Source organism: Nyctibius grandis, chromosome 1 (genome assembly GCF_013368605.1).
Source record: "Nyctibius grandis isolate bNycGra1 chromosome 1, bNycGra1.pri, whole genome shotgun sequence".
NCBI classification, from domain to species: Eukaryota; Metazoa; Chordata; class Aves; order Nyctibiiformes; family Nyctibiidae; genus Nyctibius; species Nyctibius grandis.
The window spans coordinates 40,015,046-40,035,097 of NC_090658.1; the positions used below are offsets into that span (position 1 = coordinate 40,015,046).

General features: G+C 37.6%; 1 protein-coding gene across 3 annotated transcripts in view; it reads left to right on the forward strand.

The window, feature by feature from the left end:
* Positions 1–20,052, forward strand: part of SMYD3 (SET and MYND domain containing 3) — a 463,693-nt gene that overhangs the window by 358,704 nt on the left and 84,937 nt on the right. For all 3 annotated transcript variants that reach the window (XM_068403784.1, XM_068403766.1, XM_068403774.1), the window contains 2 exons: positions 13,578–13,645; positions 16,135–16,237. In XM_068403784.1, the coding sequence (XP_068259885.1) occupies positions 13,578–13,645; positions 16,135–16,237 (171 nt within the window). The remainder of the gene's footprint in view (positions 1–13,577; positions 13,646–16,134; positions 16,238–20,052) is intronic.

Here is a 20,052-nt window from a genome sequence, read left to right on the forward strand (position 1 = left end):
AATAGCTCAATAGACTGTTCAATGTGGTGCTATCACAGTGAGTATAAAATGTCAAAAGAGTAATAACAGTGAAGTTTAAGAAAGGTAGGCACTTCATTCGTGGCTAGGAAGAGCCTCGCCAATGAAAAGAGGCATCTGGTTCAGCTTCACTGAAGAGGTGATGTGACTGACTGTCTATGGGAAAATACTTGGACTCAGTCTGGAAAGACTGGTCGCAAAAGCTGGATCATGATTCAAACTTTCAAAATGTTTTGCATTTCCATTGGGATGACCTCAATATTGAAAAAAAAAAGTGGAAGTATTTGGTATTTGAAATTCTTGGTAGATGACCTAAAAGCTACAATTTTGTAATTTCTCACAGCTGATTTACATTTGAGATGAATGGCCAAGAGTAGCACAGCATGTAAAATACTTTAAAAATACATTTAAATTGTAACTTAAACAGGAATTAATGGAACAAATTACTCTTTTCTGTCATAACATATAAAAAAGAGAATTATTTCCATATTTGTTGATGAAAGAAGTATGAGTTTACTTTGTTCTCATATGGCTCTCATCACAAGAGCTATCAATGAAACCTTACCTAGTGTGATTTTGTAGTGGTTGTTTTAAATTCTTACTGTATCATGAATGGATCCTTAGGGTGAAACGTCTTGGGTTTAGGAGTTACTTTGTACTTTTACCTCTTTCTATTCATGAAAATGTAACAATTTAAAGCTAAAATTTTCATAGGCAGTCAAATCAGATAGAGACAAGTCCTAGATGAAAGGAAAATGTGCTCCTAAATAATAAGTGCTTAAATAATCGTAGCCATAATATTGAATTTTAAAGGACTTCATTCATCAAGGAAAAATGTATTTTGGCATGTAGTTGTTTGGCATTATGCTGGAGTAAAAACAGTGTGAACATGAGGAGTGTCAGTGTCAAAATGCAAACTCTAAGGAGAAACGCAACAGTACATTTGAATAACCTCGTGCCTTGTGGGTCTGATTCAGTTTTGCACTTTCTTTAGTTCTGCCATGTTTTTAAGAGAGCTTCAAGGTATAAACTTAGAGTTTTCATTGGAGGTGGAGAACTTGCTAGGATCCACTAGTATTTTTGTAACCAAAAATTAGTGTGTTCTTTCCTGTCACCCTGGGTTTTGTCAGGTGTGATCGAAATGCCAGCTGCTCCTTGTTGCTTGCTGGAATCACTGTTTATCTAGCTGGTTTGCTTGTCTTCGGTGTATGTAAAAATCCGGTTTGCACAAAATGAAAAAAGCTCGAAGTAAGGGGTATGAAAACTGTGGATAAAAATTTGCTGAGAGTGAATCTGCATATGAGAAAAAAAATAGCATGAAGCACTAGGAGGGTGTTGTGAATCAAAGGAGCATTTTGTAAATCTGTAGTTAGTTTTGTAAAGCCAGCACAGCCGTCTCAGCCATCTTTCTTGCTTGAAATATGTAACACACCACCATTGTCATTTTCTCAGACTGTAGTGGATGATGGGTCTTCAAAACGTAGAGATTGTATCTACTCTTAAAGTTTCTGAAATCATGAATCTGGGTTATGAAAACAGTTGAATTGACTTAGAAATTGTAAGATAAAGAAAATTAAATTAAAGCATATTGGTATTCATCAGCTTTCCAGGGCATACTACTGGTATTTATTTTTCTGGTCTGCATATATGAGGGAAGATGATACAACTTTTCGTTTAAAGAAATTTTGATACTTGTTGGTAGGCAAAAGTGTCATTTTCACATGAAAGAATACATGGTTATGGCAGTCACTTTGTAAATGGCAGTATATCATTTGAATGCTGGGAAAACACAGACATTTTTGCTAAACGCAGTTTCAGTGCCTTTCAAACTATCTCAAGCTAGGAAAAAAAAAGAGTGAATGAAAATTGCATGTTATTTTTTAATGTTTTCTCAGCTTTCAAGTTTGACTGGACAAGTTATTTAATGATACCACATCTACTGTCTCTTTTTTTAAAAAAATTCTGCCTTCTTATTTTAGTATTTGATGTGAACTTGAGGCATTTGTGGTACAGAGCTTGGGTTAAGAATTAAGCAACCCAAAGTTTGCAGATGTTTAATGGCAAGGATTTGTTTTGTCTGAAATGTACAGAATTTTAACCACATGATGTTAGATCACCCAATTTCAATGCTCAGAGAAATTTTAATTCTAGTTCTAGTTCAACTTGTGAACTTCCTTCCTAATTGTTGTTTTGTGTAACTCATCTGATGCCACTGATATCACTGCCAATTGACATTAATATAAGTGCAAATTTTGTGCTCTTATTTGTGTTAAAAGCTTCAAAAAAACAAGTGGAGTCTAAACAAGGACAAATGAACAGGGAGTGGGTCATTTTGTTTCAAGCTTATTTGTATAAAAGTATATCCTTTATCAATTAATACTTGCTAAAATAACCACATAGAGGTGGGGAAAGTCCTGTTCATCACAGAAATGCCCTTAGGAGGTTTCTTTGCTGGTGAGTTTGTGGAAGGGCAAAGGCGAAGGAATGAGGAGAAAATTCTTTCGCTAACTCAAGTATTTCCTGTAGACAGCAATTACATATAGGTCTGTGAACTTTAGTTAGCTGCCCACAAGCATTTGTACTGTGAGCTCAACATAGTGTTTGTCTAACCTTCCTTTATTTCTGTATTTCTGGTAGAGACTTTTCAAAATGAAATACTTTTTTTCTTTTTCTTTATGAGCGAGAGATCAAATAATACAATTATTTGATCATTTTCTCGCCAATTTACAGTCTCTATATCATAAAAGAGTTCATTAAGTAGGAAGCATACAAAGGAGTTTGGCTTTTTCCTGACTTTTTCTGCAAGCTATGATTCTATTCGTGCTATTAAAAGCTACTCTGTGTGTAGCTATTTTACAGTACTTTTGTCAACTCATTGTCTGATGTCACATGGACTAGGAGTTCTCTGTTTGAACTTAATTTATGAGCATATTTTGGAGTAAATCATTATATTTTCTTTAATCTGTGGCTCTGACTCAAACGAAAGTCTAGCTTAATGCTGCCTTCAAGTACTGTGTTTTTTTTTCCTAACTAGTAATAGCATATAGTAACAATACAGAAAATCTGTGTAATGGCTACTGCTAATCTGGTACAATAAAGAAAAATGCTATTTCAAAGGAAAATCTGTTCTGTTCAGTTGTAGGTAGAACAGTATACTGGGAGTTATTACCTGTTCTGTTGAAGTAATGACACTTCTGCTATCGAATCCTGATGGATGGGATAGTGACCTTCCCTCTACTAGTTTCTGGGGTACAGGCATTGTGGGTGCCGTAAGCCTTGTTCCTATATAACCACCCAAAATATGTCCATGGTTCCCTCTCTTGGGGAAACAAAACAGTTAATTTCTACTAGTATTTTCAAAAGTCACAAAGGAATTGAAACAAAATGTGAAAGGGAGGTTTCTCTTACTTTCTCTTCAAGCAAAATCTCCCATCCTGGCCTGCTGATGGGAAATACAGCTCTGAGATGCTCTGGTTTAGATCCTGGGTGTCAAATGCACCCTGTGGATCCAAAGGAGTAGAGCAGGGTTATTTTTTTTTTTCCTGACTTAACTCCCTGTCACTTCCCAATATGGTCAAATACAGCACACAATGCTAGCAAACTGTCTTTGGTATTGTCAGATGTCATTGACTGACTGTGGTTTATCATCAAATAGGATTGTCCAAGAATGTCAGACTAGCATTATGGGAATGAGAAAACGAGTGGCATCAGCATGAAAGCTGTGCCTCACAGTAACTAAAAGCGTATGTACTGTGTTGAGACTAAACAGGTCCAATGTTATGGAATTCCAAAAATTAAATTATTTCAACTGTTTCCTTATCAGAGCAGTGTTTGAAACAACCCAAAAACTAGAGAAGTAGAAAAAAAATGTTCACTGGAAACCCTTGGGGAGCTGATTTTTCAGAGGTACTAAGAATACACACATCCTATGGAAATCCAAAAACTCCTTAAATACTGAGTATTTGAGTTATACAGGCCTAAAAATTACTGCTTTGGCTTTAATTTGTTCTGTGCATCACATCATATGTTTACCTTAACTGTAATACTGTTCTGTTTTGTCCTGAGAAAGAAATGGAGTTTGACTTATATTTTTTGCTGTATTGTATCCTGATGTTTCCTGATATGGTCACATTCACCCTTCTGTGCCAGCGCACACACTCACAGTGCAGTCAGTTTTCCCTTTCAGTCAGAAAGGGGTCTAGAGCTGTGGTCTGGATTTAACCATCTCTTCAGTGCCTTTAATAGGCAGTTACCCTTTTTTCCCCCAAAGACCTCTCATTAAGGCAATCAACTGGGTATTTCAGTGTTTCAGGATTAAACACATAGTGGGCTTTTTGTTTCACAGTTTTACTTTGTCCTGTTAAACTTCTAATTGCTACCTGGACTTAGTATATTTGATGAATATCAGCTGGTACTCCACTCCTTTTCACTGGCCGCGGGAAGCTCTAGCCTGTCGCGTGCAGAACACCTCCTATGGTACAGTAGCATCAGTCATTGCATCTGACAACACTCTTCATATGCTGTCTGTGGAGGGAAGGAGTGAGTTCAAAAGCATTTTGCAGGCATATGTTAATCAAGTGCTAAAAAACTTTAAAAGGACAGTATTTTATTTATTAAAATCTACATTGGCATTTTGTGAACAGCTCATATAATTTTCAAATTATACTTTCGCATGTAATTTAGATGACCTGCTCTCAGCAGATGTTTGATCTGCCATCTACCTGGAAGAACATCATAGTGCATGTTTCCTGTTACCTTACTTACTGATTTCTAAAGGCCTTTAATGGGGAGAAAGGGGGTTAGACCAGTGACAGATTTACAAAAGGGTATGTCTGGCCCACTGATTTTTGGAAGTAGTAGTGTCACCAAGTTTGAATGATAGGAATAAGTCAAAAAATAAATGATATCTAAATAACTTAAATCCTTTTTTAATTTTTTTTTGCTTTAATGTTTTGATAAAAAGAACAATACATATTCCTTTTTCTAAAACTATCTCAAAAGAAAAGTAGTAGTAGTTTATCTATAGGGAACGGGCATTAGAAAAATTGAAGGCACTGGCAGTGATACCAGTACTCTTTTGGGCCTCAACATGCAAACAATACAAGAGCCTGAGATTTTGTCTGGTTAATACAAAACAAAGCAGGTTGTAGTTAGCCTTGCTTTGCAGTGATCATGGACACATACAGGTTTACAGTGTCGTATGCTGGCATGAGTGGTTTCTGTGTATTTTTTTCATCATACTAAGAAAAGAAAGGTCTTAGGTTCAGTTCTAAAACTCCCCAGATATCTCTATTTCAGTTGTAGCTCAAGTAGGAAAGTGAGACTAGAGCTGGTTCAAAACCTACCTTATGAAAAAATTATGAGAAAAAAATTGGGTTTTTTCTCAAAAAAAAAACTTTCCATGTTTCTAAATTAATCGCGATGAATGTTTTTGTTGCCCTTTTCCAAAGAATTTTCAAAATCAAACCTTTATTTATGTGTATTGGACCTGGCTGAGATGGAGTTGATTTTCCCCATAGCAGCCCTTGTAGTACTGTGCTTTGTATTGGCAGCCAGAAGGGAGTTGATAACACACCAGTGTTTTGGCTACTGCTGATCAGTGCTCACACAGCATCCCGCCTGTCTCTCCAGCATTCCCCTCCCCTCACCCAGTAGGCTGGGGCTGGGCAAGATCCTGGGAGGCGACATAGCCAGGACAGCTGACCCAAACTGACCAAAGGGATGTTCCATACCATACAACGTCTGCTCAGCAATAAAAGCTAGAAAGAAAGGAGGAGGGGTGGGTGGCAGTCGTTATTGTGACATTTGTCTTCCGGAGCAGCCGCTATGTGTACTGAAGCCCTGCTTCCCAGGAAGTGGCTGGACATCACCTGCTGATGGGAAGGAGAGAATAAATCTTTTGTTTTCCTTTGCTTCCATGCATGGCCTTTGCTTTTGCTTTATTAAACTGCCTTTATCTTGGCCTACAAGTTTTTTCACATCTTGTTTTCTCCCCTCCCTGTCCTACTGATGAGAGGAGTGATAGAGTGGCTTGGTGGGCATCTGGCATCCAGCCAAGTTCAACCCACCACATTATGTTTGTTTAAGTTTTTAAGATTTAAACATACTCATTTTATGCCATCACGTTTTGGAAGAGGTGTTTCATTTTTTTTCTGCTGTTTTTGAAACTTCCTCCTCTTCAAACATTCTCAGCTTTTGTGCTTTCAGAAATTTTCTGGTGGAAACAATTTTAAAGAAATTGTATGAAAAAAGTTTTCCCCAGATTTTTATCTTCCTCCCACTTTCCCTGCTCCCCTGCCCCCCCCCCCCCCGCCCCAGTAGAAAAGATATTGTTGGGCAATAGTTAAAAGAGTGAAAAAGAGAAAAGAGAGGAAAAAATCCACTAAACCCAAAAGACCAAATCCAAAGACTTATGGTGGATGAACTTCAAGAGGTAAATATACTTGAAGGTCTACCTCAACAAGCACCTCCAGAAGGAATAACAATTATATTCCAACTGTGAGAATAAAGTCGGCAAACCCTGAAACATAGGTCGGCAAAACCTAACATTAGGTTAGATTTTATCTCACCTAACAGGCTACCTAGCAGTTATGAGTCTGGCAAGAGGAAATCATCTAGGTAATGGAAGGAGATGACAGATAGTAATTTATTCCACCTGTATTATTAGCTGAAGTTATACAAGATTAATTCATTGATGTTTTGGTTTTGCCTATGTAATTTTCATACTAGAAACCGTAGCTGAATCTCAACCTAATTTTTCATATTAAAAGTCCAACATTTATTTTTTGAACATACTATTACAAAGCAGCTAAACAGCTATCTGCAACAAAATAGGCAAGACAAATACAAAGTCAGTTCACCACTCGTGGGTGCCCATGAAGTTTGATCTTATTCAATAAACAAGCAGTTTACTTTCAATAGGCAGGCATGCAGTGGCTGTTGAAATCAAGTTAATAACTCTGCCCCATTTCACAGGAGTGGAGTTACCAGTAGGAAAATGAGGATGAAGAGAAGGATGTCATGCCTCTACTCCACTCCGATTAATAATACCAAATGCTGCAAGCGTACTGTAATGTGATCCATTAGTGGCTTTGCAGTTCCCTCTCTCCAGTTCTACTCCAGAAATAGATGCATTTCAGTTCTGTTCCAAAAAGCAGGAATAATAATAATATTTGTAGAGCTGGGTAAAAGCTAGAACTTCACCAAAGGGAACGTGAGACTTGCTGACTATTGTCAGAGCAGAAATTTGTGAAAAGTTTAGGGCAGGTTGCACAAAATTTTTAATGGGATTCTACAAACTTCAAGATATTTCATTTTACCCAAAGAGTGCGATATTTTTGCATGTTTCAGGCTTTAGCTTTTCAAGTCTCAGGTTTCTTATTACGTCTTGCACACAATTTAAAAAAAAGTGCCAATAGCAAACATAACATTTGTCCTAGTAATGATGACTCTCAAATTCTTAGCAATCATATATTTAGCTGCATAGCTAAATATTTTTGTTTGAAAAATTGGAGAAGTATGTGGGGGGTTAAGAAGAGAGGAGGTAATTTGCCATGACCTGTTTTCATTCCACTCTGATCAAAATTGCACCACTTAGCTGAGTACTAAAAAGAGATGCCTGAAGCACACTTGCATTAAGTCATCTGTTAATGTCAGGCCAAATTTTTCTGGTCTATTGGCTTGTAGGTGGTGACAGCCCTCTGCAAGGGATACCTGTGTTCTGCGTTCTCGTCAGAAACTTTCATGTGCTATGATATCAAGGAAGGCCTGAAATATTGACAGTTGATATGAAGATCTCCAAAGACATAAGATGAACAACTAAGAAAACAGTTGGAAATACACATCTTTGCTGTAACTATCTCTGGAGTAATGGTAGTCTCTAATTTAGCCAAAACATTGATGTTTTGGCACAAGAGATTAATAGGATGAATTGTTCTTGAAGTAAAATGAAATAATGGTGAATTCAGTCATGGTGTGAAAGAAATGTAACTTCTCCAAATTTCATGGTAATGCTGCAAAATTTGGCTTCTGAGCAAGTATCACAAACAGTTAACTACTTATTCCCTTTCCTTAGTCTGCAACTCTAAATAAGATAAATAAGATGACTTTCCCAAAGTCATTCTAATATGTTTTGATTTCCGTCTGGAACAAACCACCAAAGAGTCTTTTTTTTTCTCTGTTTATTTTCATCCTTCTGATATCTCCTTCATCTAGTTTTGGTTCTGTGGCTCCTGTGGAAGCTAATAGGTAGGTCCCGAGTACAATGCAACGTGGAATTGGATTCAAAAGTTCCTGATATAGTAAAGTGTGCAAGCGTGTATACATAACCTATAGACAAAGGTCTAGTTTGCAAATGTGCTTTGTAACAGGGCTCTTTTCAGCACAGCATTCTGGTAGCAGACACCTTCCCACCTTGTCCCATCTCATCTCTCCTTCTCCAATACCCTGTCCAGCGGACAGAGCTGAGGTTTCAGAGCGAGAAGCTCTGCCTGCATGGGAAGCTTGAGTGTCATGGGCTGTGGCCATGAGCAGCTGAGTGAAATACTGTCAATACAGGGGCTTGACAGCCCTGTCACTGCCGTGGCATACTGTGCATTTACAGTTTAGCACTGTTGCCATGTTTAGCACTGTTGCTCTAGCGCTCCATGTGCCAAAAGAAGTTATTAGCAGATCTAAGATCTATCGACCATCTGTGCCTGGTATCTGTTCATCCTTGAATGGGAAAGAGCTATCAGTGCAGAGGTGTAGTGGATGTAGTGGTGCTAGAAGGTCTCTGGGGTATGTCTCGGTCATTTGAATTAGTGTGCCCCTTGCATAGTGTTTACTATCCACTCCTTCATGCCCGGCTAGTGTTTGAGACTCTTGAGAAGCCTGTTAACATAGAATCATAGCATCATGAGAACTGTTTACAGCATCTTTTGTTAAATATTTGCCAATGACCAGGAATGCCCAGCCAACTTTGGTGTTAATGAGAAACTTAATAATCCATGAAGGGCTTTTTTATATCTTTAATTTACATTACACTGGGTTCATAAATTAGGCAAAAAAGTGTTAGCTATGGCTTTCTTCCTGGTGGTGGGTTAGAATATGCCAACTGTGACACACCATTTACAGAGATGGCTGGAGACATTGTATATCAAAGCTGAAAATTATATTGACCCTATCAGTGCGATATACCCTTTGGTAGTCCTTCTTGTGAGGATTTCTTACACGTGTTATAAGAGCTGCCTCCCTGTGTTGCAGGAACGTACAGGAACACGTGGAGACAAAATGATTGATTGTTAGTCCTGATATTTGTAATTTGATCTGTGCAGCAAGTGTTAGCCAATAATGGTTTGGTTTCTTTCCCTTACTCCCTTATTGACATTTTTCATTGTCTTAGTGTCCAAAACACCAAATCTGGAATGTCCTGCTATCAAGTCTGAGTCTGCTTTATTTAACCCAAATGCAAATCCATAATATAAAACAATATGAATGAGGTCTGAACTGAAAGCAAATTCAACTCAGCACGTTGCCAAACTGAAGCCTTTATACCCTGTCAAACGCAAACACCGAAATAAATCTTCATGGCTGTCGACTAGACTCTGGGTCTGGCACAGACAGAGATTGCTCAGACAGTAGCTCCAGAGTCTTGAGAACAGAGACCTCCTTACGAGGTAAATTTACAGAGTTTTCATGTGTCACTCAGAAAGGAAATAGAATTTAACAGATTGCAGTAATTTTTGTTTGCTGATAAAGAACGCATGAGAATAGTGGTCAGTCAGTAAAGGTGGATTACTCTCTCTGTGTTTACCAGTCTGGGAAAGATTATGTCTTCTACTTGGGTTACCTTACTGAGTATAGGATACTTCTCTAAAACGTGCAGTCTCTCAAAAGAACAAATCTTTTTATTTAATTCAATCACTTTATATAATATTGCTTGTTGTTTGAAATAGCAGTTCCTTTTAAATAAACTTGCAGGATTTATTGCCATAGAGCCAACTCAAACACTGAGAACTGATTCTTTAAGTTGTCAGTGAACTGTATGGCCAATCAGTCTATGATGATAAACCTTGAGAGCTCTAGGATACTCCTGAGTAAGTTTTGCATTGTGGAGGTTTGAAAAGCCTGTGACTCTCCCCTGAGAATTATCCTTCGGTTCTCACGCTGGGAGACGTGTTATTTCAGAAATTTTAGAATTGGCAAGGAATTTGACTTTGCAGCTTTGAAGTTCTGAAATATGTGGGCATTTTTCCTTATTTGTGGGTATAACGAACTCTGTGAGTACTCTGTTCTGTCTCCTTACGTGGATATGCAGTTTTAGTGCTGCATAGCTGGATAGAGAGGGATTTTTAGAAGAATCAGAAGGGACAAGCTGAACAACAGAACAAATTAAATAACTGAGGTAAATGATTCTGCAGGAGCTAAGGTGACAAGGGCTGTGCCTTTGTAAGGAAGAATCTGTTTCTTGAAGCATCAGGTTGCTGAGAATTGTTTATTCTTTCTTATTTTAAAATCTGGGATTACACAGAATCAGAACCTGATTGTAGTATAAGGAATAAGGTGAGTCAGTTAAGGCAGAAAAAAGACAACGCAAGGTGACCCTGAAACCTGAAAGAAATACTGTGGTTCATGACAAAGACGTCATTTGTTGTGCCTTGTTTTTTTTCCCAAGAAATGGAGTTAGTTAACTTCCAGTCCCAGTAGGTTTTGATCTGTAAAGGATTGCCTCAGGAACAAGCAGATTACCCGTGCTTTCCTGCAGCCGTGTTAGATACTCCAGATTTAGCTGTTATTTGAGCTACACATAAACGTCTGTGAATCCTGGGAAGCTAGGAGAATGGATTTTTTTCAGGTGTTCTGTAAAAGAAATGCCGCCTTACTATTGTTTCTTGGGCGTTGTGGTCTACAACATCAACTCTTGTGGTGGACTTTTGGATTGAAATCTCGGAACTCCTCTTGGTAGGACTGATCTTTAACTTTGAGTTTTAAAACCTCTTGAAAGTTTACGTAAATAGAAATATAGAGGCGATTCAGTAGATTTCTAAAGACTTCATAACAAATCTAAAAGAAAACTAAGAACCCAATCCCCAGTTGACAGACTATGGAGATTTCATATTTGATACCTGTTACCAGCTGCTACCTGTCCATGAAGGATTGTCATTATATCAGAATTTTTCACATTGTAAATGATGAGATCTTCCTGCCACCACCACTGTCTCAATTCCTCTCTCCACTTGCTGAGGACAGAAAGCAGCCACAATAAAGGTTACTATCTGTAGTACACTTTATATGTGTATCACTGTTTTCTTCATACCTGAGTTTAAAAGGGGGGAAAGATTGTCTCCTAGGAGGTTAATCAAATCTCAGAGCACCTGGAAATTCTTACGCCTCTGGTAGGATTGTGAGCAAAATCACGTAGCTCAAAATTCACAGGACCAGTTAGACTTCTGCCTGTGTTTACGTACTTAAATACCTTTTTAGATCTGGCCCTGTATACCTTGCATTCCCAGTCTCATATTTGAAACTGCAAATAATTAGAAATTAGATGGTATTTCACTACCTCACTGGGATGTTGAGATGCAACTGCATACTGTGAAAATATCTAAAACAGAGAGGTTAAAAAGTGCCTCAGCGAGCTACTCTTGAAAGAAGCTCTTGATGTCTGAATCTCAGAGCATCCATTCATCTCATGTTTTTCTTCACATATATCCTGGTATAAAAAGCTAATGCATGTTTATGAAAAGGAAAAAGTAAAACTATTGCGACTTCTGTGTGTAAAACTTTTCACATAATAGAATTCATACCTTTAATAGAAAATGATGAAACAGTCTCTCTAACTCTACAGTGATGAAAATTCAATATTGTTAATATAAACAGTTTTATGGTAATAATAGGAGATTTGTAAGGAAGAGTGATTCATTTAGTTCTAAGACATGTTTGACCTCTGCTACTTTGCAGTCCATTAGAGAGAGCTAAGGTCCACATAAGTTGGCTTGCTTTCTCTTTTACCTGGAAGGCATTATTTTTTCAATAAATACCAAAATCAAGTCAATATTTTTAGAACCAGGATAATTGCCACTTTAAATGGACTTCGCTCAGAAGCTGTCTGACACTTTATATCCAATGCCAGCAGGAAAGAAATAATTAAGATGTATGCTTTTGGTAATTGATCAGGAACATTTGAGTGGGTTACATAAATAATAGACTAATCAAGTATTGTCTAACCATTTAAAAAAACACATGCCCTACTGCATGTACATTTATTTAAATTAACGCTGCTGTCAGAGTTTATGAGAAATTTTGAAAGAGGATTTCATTTTCACCTTATGGTTAATGCTCTCATAAATAATAATTTGTCAATTTATAGGATAAGATATACTATTAAATTGTTCTGTGTACCTCTTTAAAATAGAGCTGTGCATTTACTGTTCTGGGCAAATACTCTATGGATAAAACTACAACTTTCAAATCTCATTTTCATGTCTGCCAAATCCTACTCTAAGTCATTTCTGTTCTAACGAGAATTAATGATATTAGTAATCTAATGTTATGCAGAAGAGACCTGGAACTTTTCTTGTCTATGCAGTATCATGCAGTATTTTTCTACATAAAATATTTTCGTAGTATGTCATTGATAACTGACCAACAGATTATCTAAAAAATAACAAAAAAAAAAAAACAAAACCAGCTGTTCCAAAAAAACCCAGATATTTAAAAAATACATTTGGAATTGGGTTCTGGTTCTTGTTTAACCCGTGAAAATGGTACTTGCTAGCCATTTACAAAGTGTCGACCTATCTTGGAGTTGAACACCAAGAAATTTCAGTTTAATAGTTTGGGGTAGGGCTGTATCTACTTGCAAGCAACTTCCATTTTTCTCCACTCTTTTCTAAAACCACTTTAGCTTTGTGTGATTGTATGAGGGAAGAATACACTATCAAGCTGAATATTTGAGATTAAATGAAAGGTTATATTTCTCTTGAATGGCTGTTTGAACATGTTTTTTTGTGGGATCTTTTACATGCAAACCAAATTACCCATAACATGAAAGATACGCTATTGCCCAGTCTTTGTATTTATTTATTCCCATATCAGATTGCCACAGTCAAGGCTTCTACTTACTTCAAAACTGTCCCATATATATTCTTTGGGCTCCACTGGTACTCATTAAAAGGTGCTGTGACAGCCTGGCATCAGCAGGGTCCCTGCATGAAAAGTCACTCTTTTCATCAACAGTCACTGTCATCTGCTATGTTGTCTGTGGGCTGAGCTTCTCAGGCTCTGTGTAGGGTGGCTTTTTTCTTTCCCCCTTGGACAGGAAAGTAGGGCCTCTGCATGTGTTTAACCCCACATTTTTAAAGGATACTAATATTTCTGCTTTTAATTGACTGCAGTTTTACAGGAGAGTGTGTCCCAGATGTGATTGCTCTAAAATGAAAGAGCACCAGTGTTGCGCTTGAATGTTTCCCATCCAATTACCAATTGCCCCTTCATTTTATTTTGAAAGTTTTTTTCACTTGAGTATGGGGTTTCCAAATGATTCTGGTAATCCTGAATTTTTTCCCTTGTTTTTACAGGTGACCTGTAACTGTTTCACCATCAGTAATGGAGAGATGCAGGATGTTGGTGTTGGCCTGTATCCCAGGTACTGTGGATTCACATTCACAGGCAAAATCTATGTTAGTTTTTTTTCCTTTTTTCCTAGGTAGCTGTAAGGGCCATCAAAGCAGCAGGTAACATGTCCAAACGAGAAACTAGGAAATGCAAATAAATTAAAGGAGAAAAAAAATTATGATCAAGTTGAAAACATTCTTAATAGTCCTGATTACAGAGTTAAAACAGTTTAAATAAGATACATCTTTATATTTTATTTTTATGGAGGTGGTAGTCTTTTCTAAGTAAGAATAAATGCTGGCATCAAAAATGTGTGACTGGGACTAGTAAAAGGAAACCTGTTCAGCATTGCTTTAGAATACAGATATTTTGCAGCTGAGAGCCTTCTGAACTGGCAATTAAAAGAAAAAAATGAACACATTTATTAGGAAATTACCATAACTAAGAAACCAGTAGGGTGAAAAGATAAGCCCCTTGAAAGATGGATGTTAATATTTGTATTATTTATTATTTGTGTTAGATAAGAAGTACGTACCAGGGAAGGTTTTACCTTCATAGAATTAGTTACCTTCAATTATTAATGTGGAAAATCAGTATGTATAGTTTAAAATTATATTTTACCATCTCATTTTTTTTTGTTAATGCACGGTTGAACTATGTTCTCAATACCTCAGCAGGCCTGTCACTGTTGTTTCTTTTTCTACTAATGTCACACATGTAAGATTTGACTAAGGACACTAAATATCTTGACGCCTGCATTTTGGTAAATATAAGGGAAAGGCAGTTAGGAGGACATGGGAATTAGTGTCATGAAAAGTACAGAACAGTCATTTGATTTCGTGGTGGAATAGTAACAAATCCTTTCACATACTTGGGAAAAATTAAACACTATTTTGGAGCATTATTATTAGTCAAATGTTTTCTTTTGGTTGAAAAAAGCCCCGACTGCAAAGAAGGTGGCTATATTCTGTGATAATGCACTGCTAAGGGATGCAAGAGACTCTTTCCCTAGTCAGTTCAGAGCAATTTGAGCTTTGCTGTAGCAAATCACTCTGAGCTGGGAAAACTGTGAACTTAAATCTGTGGTTCCCAAATCTTAGGCAAATGCCCTTCCAGATGATTTCATATGCTTCCAGATGAAACTGTCATCAAACCCACTAGTATTTCCATGAGATGAAATATGATTAAAAGTGCTTTGCTTAGTCTCATTAAGAGCTTGTATATTGTTGCATGGATTGATAGCATCAGCATCCCAATATATTTTAAAATAGGTAAAATCCTGTGGTCCTTCTCTGCTTCACCTTACCAGCAGCTTTGGGAGAAAACCCAGTGATCTCACAGGAAGTGAAATGGATGCCCTCTCCTAGTGTACATTACTGAGTTCAGATATTTTATTAGGCCAGAAGGGATATCAAAAGAGTCAGGCTCCTGTTGATAGCTCCTTTAAGAGTCAAGATCTGAATAAACATGTTTTGGTGCAGGGCTTTGACCCTTGGCAACATCCTCTATTTTGCCAACAATAGTTGGGGTTTTGAGTTGCTCGGTCAGGCAGACAGGAGAGCAAATAAAGGCAGCCAGGAGCTGGATAAGCCAAAAAGTCGTCTTCCAGATGCATGATGCCAGAATTGTTCTTTCAATGGAACATTCCCTTAGGGGAAGAACCATCAGCTCCACATCTGTTGATGGGACTGATGTTGGCCTGGCAAAATCAGTTGTTTCTCAGCTAATGAAACATGGGACTCAAAAGTATATAGCAGATGTTGTTGATGTTGCTCTCAACAGTCTGCTTCAAAAAAGAGGGCAGGTCATGTCTGTGTCAGGAAATCCACCAGTGTATGTGTCTCTTGGGGGTGGCAGCAGCTCCCCAATGCTGCTGTGCTGCTTCAGCTGTCACACATCACAAGAACAAAGGCTGAACCAAAATACGCGTAAAACAGAGGCAATGGCCGTATCTCTTCTTTCAACTCTATACACCAAGTACTTTGGTTTTGGGACATAGTATACTCCATTTTCTACCTGATATGAAATACAGGTTGGTTGCTGGCCCCTTTGAGCTGCAGTTCCACTGATGGTCAAGGTAGCCAATAAGGTTACTGCCCTGAAACTGAGAAGAAGCAGCAGAAATAAAACACAGTCCCAAAGTACTTTTGCTCTGAACTGTCCAGGTTGTCTTGTTCCCCACTTGCCTGCTTTGCCTTCTCCCCTGAGTCAGGCCTCTCGGAGAGTCACGAGGAGGCCATCGCCTCCCTCGCACCCTGACTACATAGAAGGCAGAAACATGTGAAGACATCCAGGCATGGCTCCTATTAGCAATGAACATAAATCTTCTAAGCATTCATTTTCCTCCCCTAAGCAAGAGCAGCTGATTTACCAAGGATTTTATTTGTTTCATAAGTTAATTGCTTGATATGTCAGATGTAATCATGTTAGCTACTTTTAAATGATTAAAGGGGAATGGCAGTGGAGGCTCCTCTGTAAAGTTCTTTCTCTCTCCTTCTCCCCCTCTACCACCCCTCACAGCATGTCTTTACTGAACCACAGCTGTGACCCAAACTGTGTGATCGTTTTTGAAGGATACCAGCTTTTGCTTCGCTCCGTCCGAGAGATCCAGATTGGTGAAGAGGTAATTAACTTGTCCTCCCTTCCATCACAGACACCTGCAACAATGACATCTCTCTAAATAAATTCCAGACTGCAGGGCCACCAGCTTAATATTTTGATGATATATTGATGCCACTTTCTAGCACATAGCTATCAGGGGGGAAATGATAAATAGAATCATCTCTTCACACTGCCTGGGCCCTATAATCAGTACTTCTCATAAATCACTAGCAGTCTTGATAAATTCTTGTTCCTCCTTTCCTCCTCTAGGCACTTCATTTTATTTGTATTTGAACATCTTTACCCTGATGGAAACACTTAACAATATTTCTGGGTGGAATGCAGTGTTCACTAAGTCATTGCAACAATAAGCATTTGTCAGGCTGCAACCATACTGTTGTAGTAAACCTTTCATTGACAGTGAAAGTAGCAAGACAAGGTTTGTTTTCTTGTCCATTTCACTAGAAAAGACTTCAAAATATGCCTTTCAAGAGATTTCTGATTTGATCTAAGGTATTCTCAGCTTTGTTTTTATGACAGCATTTGTATTTCTTTGAAAATAATCATTTGTGGCTAGGTAAGCATTTCAAAGTATATGTCTTTTGCAGCAAAGCAATATTGAATTTGTTTAGTAAGGGCTGCAAAGATGTATGTATAGGTAACTGTACATGCACCAATGACCTGTGCAGTCCTAGCTGTTGGGCATTTCAAAATCACAACCTAATGTAAATACAATTCATGCCTGTGCTTCAAACTCTGGGAAGATCAAGGGCATATGTATTCTAATTTAGAAGTAGTTTCTGTTTTCCTCCCTATGAAGTGTTTTCTTTTTTAATGCATCGTTTCTCTAAGATAGTAGTCTATCAAAATAAGTAAATGGTAAAATATTTTTTTAGGCAAAATATTGTGGAGAACCAACAGCAATGCTTTCGCATACTTACCTTTTTGCCAAGAGAAATCTTTTAGGAAGCCGTATACTTTTGTGGAGCTGTTTAGTGTAGACATCTTTCAGTCCAGCATTCTTGTTCAAGCCAAATTATAGACACTTTTCTTCCATTTTATCCACATACCATAACTTTCCTCTTGTCTTTCCAATTCACCAAGATGGGTTGTTTATTTAAAAATAGAGTAGATTTTAATATCTTCCCAGGATGTATTTGGGTTAATTATTAGAGTTCTAAATTCTGAAGCTATCTTATTTTTATGTACGTGGATATATTTTTCTAGGTAAATTTCATAAAGCAATTCTTTGTAAAAAGCAGCTTTTACAGAGTGGGAGAGGCCCTCAGGTGGACCTGGGTGGTTCTGGAGTGAGAAGTGAAGTAGAATTCCCTTGCAGGCATGACCACCATGCAGACTGTGCTACGGCTGTGAAGCTATGACCCAATTTTTAGACTTAGTGTTAGTGGTCTGTAACCCACAGAAGTCTCTAGGTTAAAATCAGTGATGAAACAGATATGGTGTAAGTTACAAGTCATTTGTAAGGCAATCAGGAAAGTGACTTTGGCAGTTGTGTGGCTACGGGCTTTAAAATGACTGCACCTTATGTGGGCATATTCTGTTTTCTGAAAAACTTTGCCTGCAATGAGGCAGTAAAATAAAGTCAGAATTTTTGAAAGAGCTCAGGTTCTGGTGTCTTTTTTGCAACTATTGCTTCTGGGTTTTGGTGCTGAAAGGAAAACTTGCCTTAAGGAACATGTAAGATTTTATATATATACACATATATATATATATACACTGTGTTAAAGAGGGTGCCCTCTTGACTTATCTGGAAATAAAAGTCTCAGTCTGAGGTATATGCTTCTTTGAATAAGGATGTCTAAGGAAGAAAATGGGCATATGTGAGAAAGTAAAGATAGTGAATATTAGTTTAGATCTGTTATGGGAAGAGGAAGGAAAAGAAAATTATTATGAGGGTACTTACAAGTCAGCAGTTTAATATTATTTTCAACACCTGATTACTTTTCCTCTTACACAACTGCTACCGCTTTTCATTTTGTGTTCTGCATGGTAGCTTTGTTACAACTTCTTTCCACATTGCCTTACTGCTTGCCTGCAGCAGGGTGAGCTCAGTTTTCTTAATAGCCATGTATTGAATTTACACATCTATGTACATGAAACTACATTACCTGTTATGAGCTGAGTTTTTACTTACATTACTGATGTCATGATCTGAGCTAATGGGAGAGAAAATATGTGTTAGGGAGGAGTTTGATTGGGTTTTCTGAATAAATGGAGTGGTCTGAGCTGGTAAGATGAACATTGTTTCAAGTCATGAGGCAACAAGAAAACTTAAATAATTATAAGCAGTAGAAAACTTGCCTTATCCTGTTCAAACTTACACTAGATTTAGACAGAATGAGATCCCTTATGTAATAATTATTAGACAGTAAATAAGCACTAGGATTTATTAGAAATGAGAAGCTAAGTAGCAAGTCCTTCTTAGTAGAAGAGGACTATGGCTTTTCTATCTATACAGGAACAAACTTGATGCGGCTTCTGGACCCTTGCCAGGAAAGTATCAACCACTGCAATATGTGTTCGCTACGCCCGTGAGAAGTAAAAATATCTTTGCACATTTGTAGTGCTTTCTATCAGAGGACAGTACAACAATTTACTCATGTTAAGGAGTTTTTGACCACCTATAGTCACAGGGAAAACAGAGACACAGGGAGTTGAGGTGACTGGCCGTTTTGGTCATCTCACAATTATATAAAGAGGGAGGCACCAGTAGACCTGATTTTGGTTGTAAGCTAGCAGAAGAGATATTATTGCATTGGATGTAGCTGCTGCAATGTGATGCAGATTTATTCAGGAATAACATTTATGCCCCAACCACACTTCAGAGTGCTCATGCTATACACAGTAATTATCATGTCAGTGATAAAAAGCATGCAAGATTATGAGAACCTCAGAAAATTTTTATGTCCGGATGGAAGTTGGTTCAGTTCAGTTTTAGCTTTATGTCTAGGCAGATTTTGTTGTCTTTGCATGTTTTTGACAGGAAGGCGTATGCCATTTAGTGGGTTTTAATTGAGTTTTGGTTTGGGCTTTGATATTTGTTCAAATCCTAAGGCCAAATTGTATCTCAGGCAATAGAAGATTAGGACTCCTGAGACAGAAAATGTTTGCCTGAATCCTTATAGAATGAAAGTGCTAAATTTGATGGTGCTGTATATTTGGAAAACTAATTGCTCCTAAATCATACGCAAAAATTCTAGCCATCTAGGCCTTTTTTGTGGCAAAGACAGTGTTGCCAGTCCTGAAGCACTAAGAAAACATGAGTCACGAATGTTACTTTTTTGTAGGTATTGAAAGAAGGGATTCATCTATAATTGCACGGTTTCCCAAGTTGAAGCTTTAAGAAAACTAAGTGTATTGCAGGAATCATAAAAAAATACTGGGAGTTGGCAAGATGGAGAAGTGTCTGATCCTTAAATTTTGCTTTGGAAACCAAAAGTTCAGATTTATCATTAGGCATATTATTTGGGTTTTATACTAATGTGGTTCTATGGAATTGCATGCTCTTTGAGGGCAGAAAGTTACCATTTTAAACAAAAACACACTACATTCCCATTGGCTTTTGCCAATGAATGCCTTACTTGATATTCAGAATAACAGCTTTCATTTCTATCATTATATAACTTATTTGTCTGTTTAAATGACATTTATAATCCTAATTAAATGCAGAATTTTTAAAGTGAAAATTTGGCTTTGACAGGAAACTTCCTTCAAGCTTGGTAGCCTTTCTTTTTTTTTCTTCCCCATCCTTGCTCTGACTCTGTTATGATTTATATAAGGTGGTATGAGTCTATGATAATACCGCAAATTCTAGTG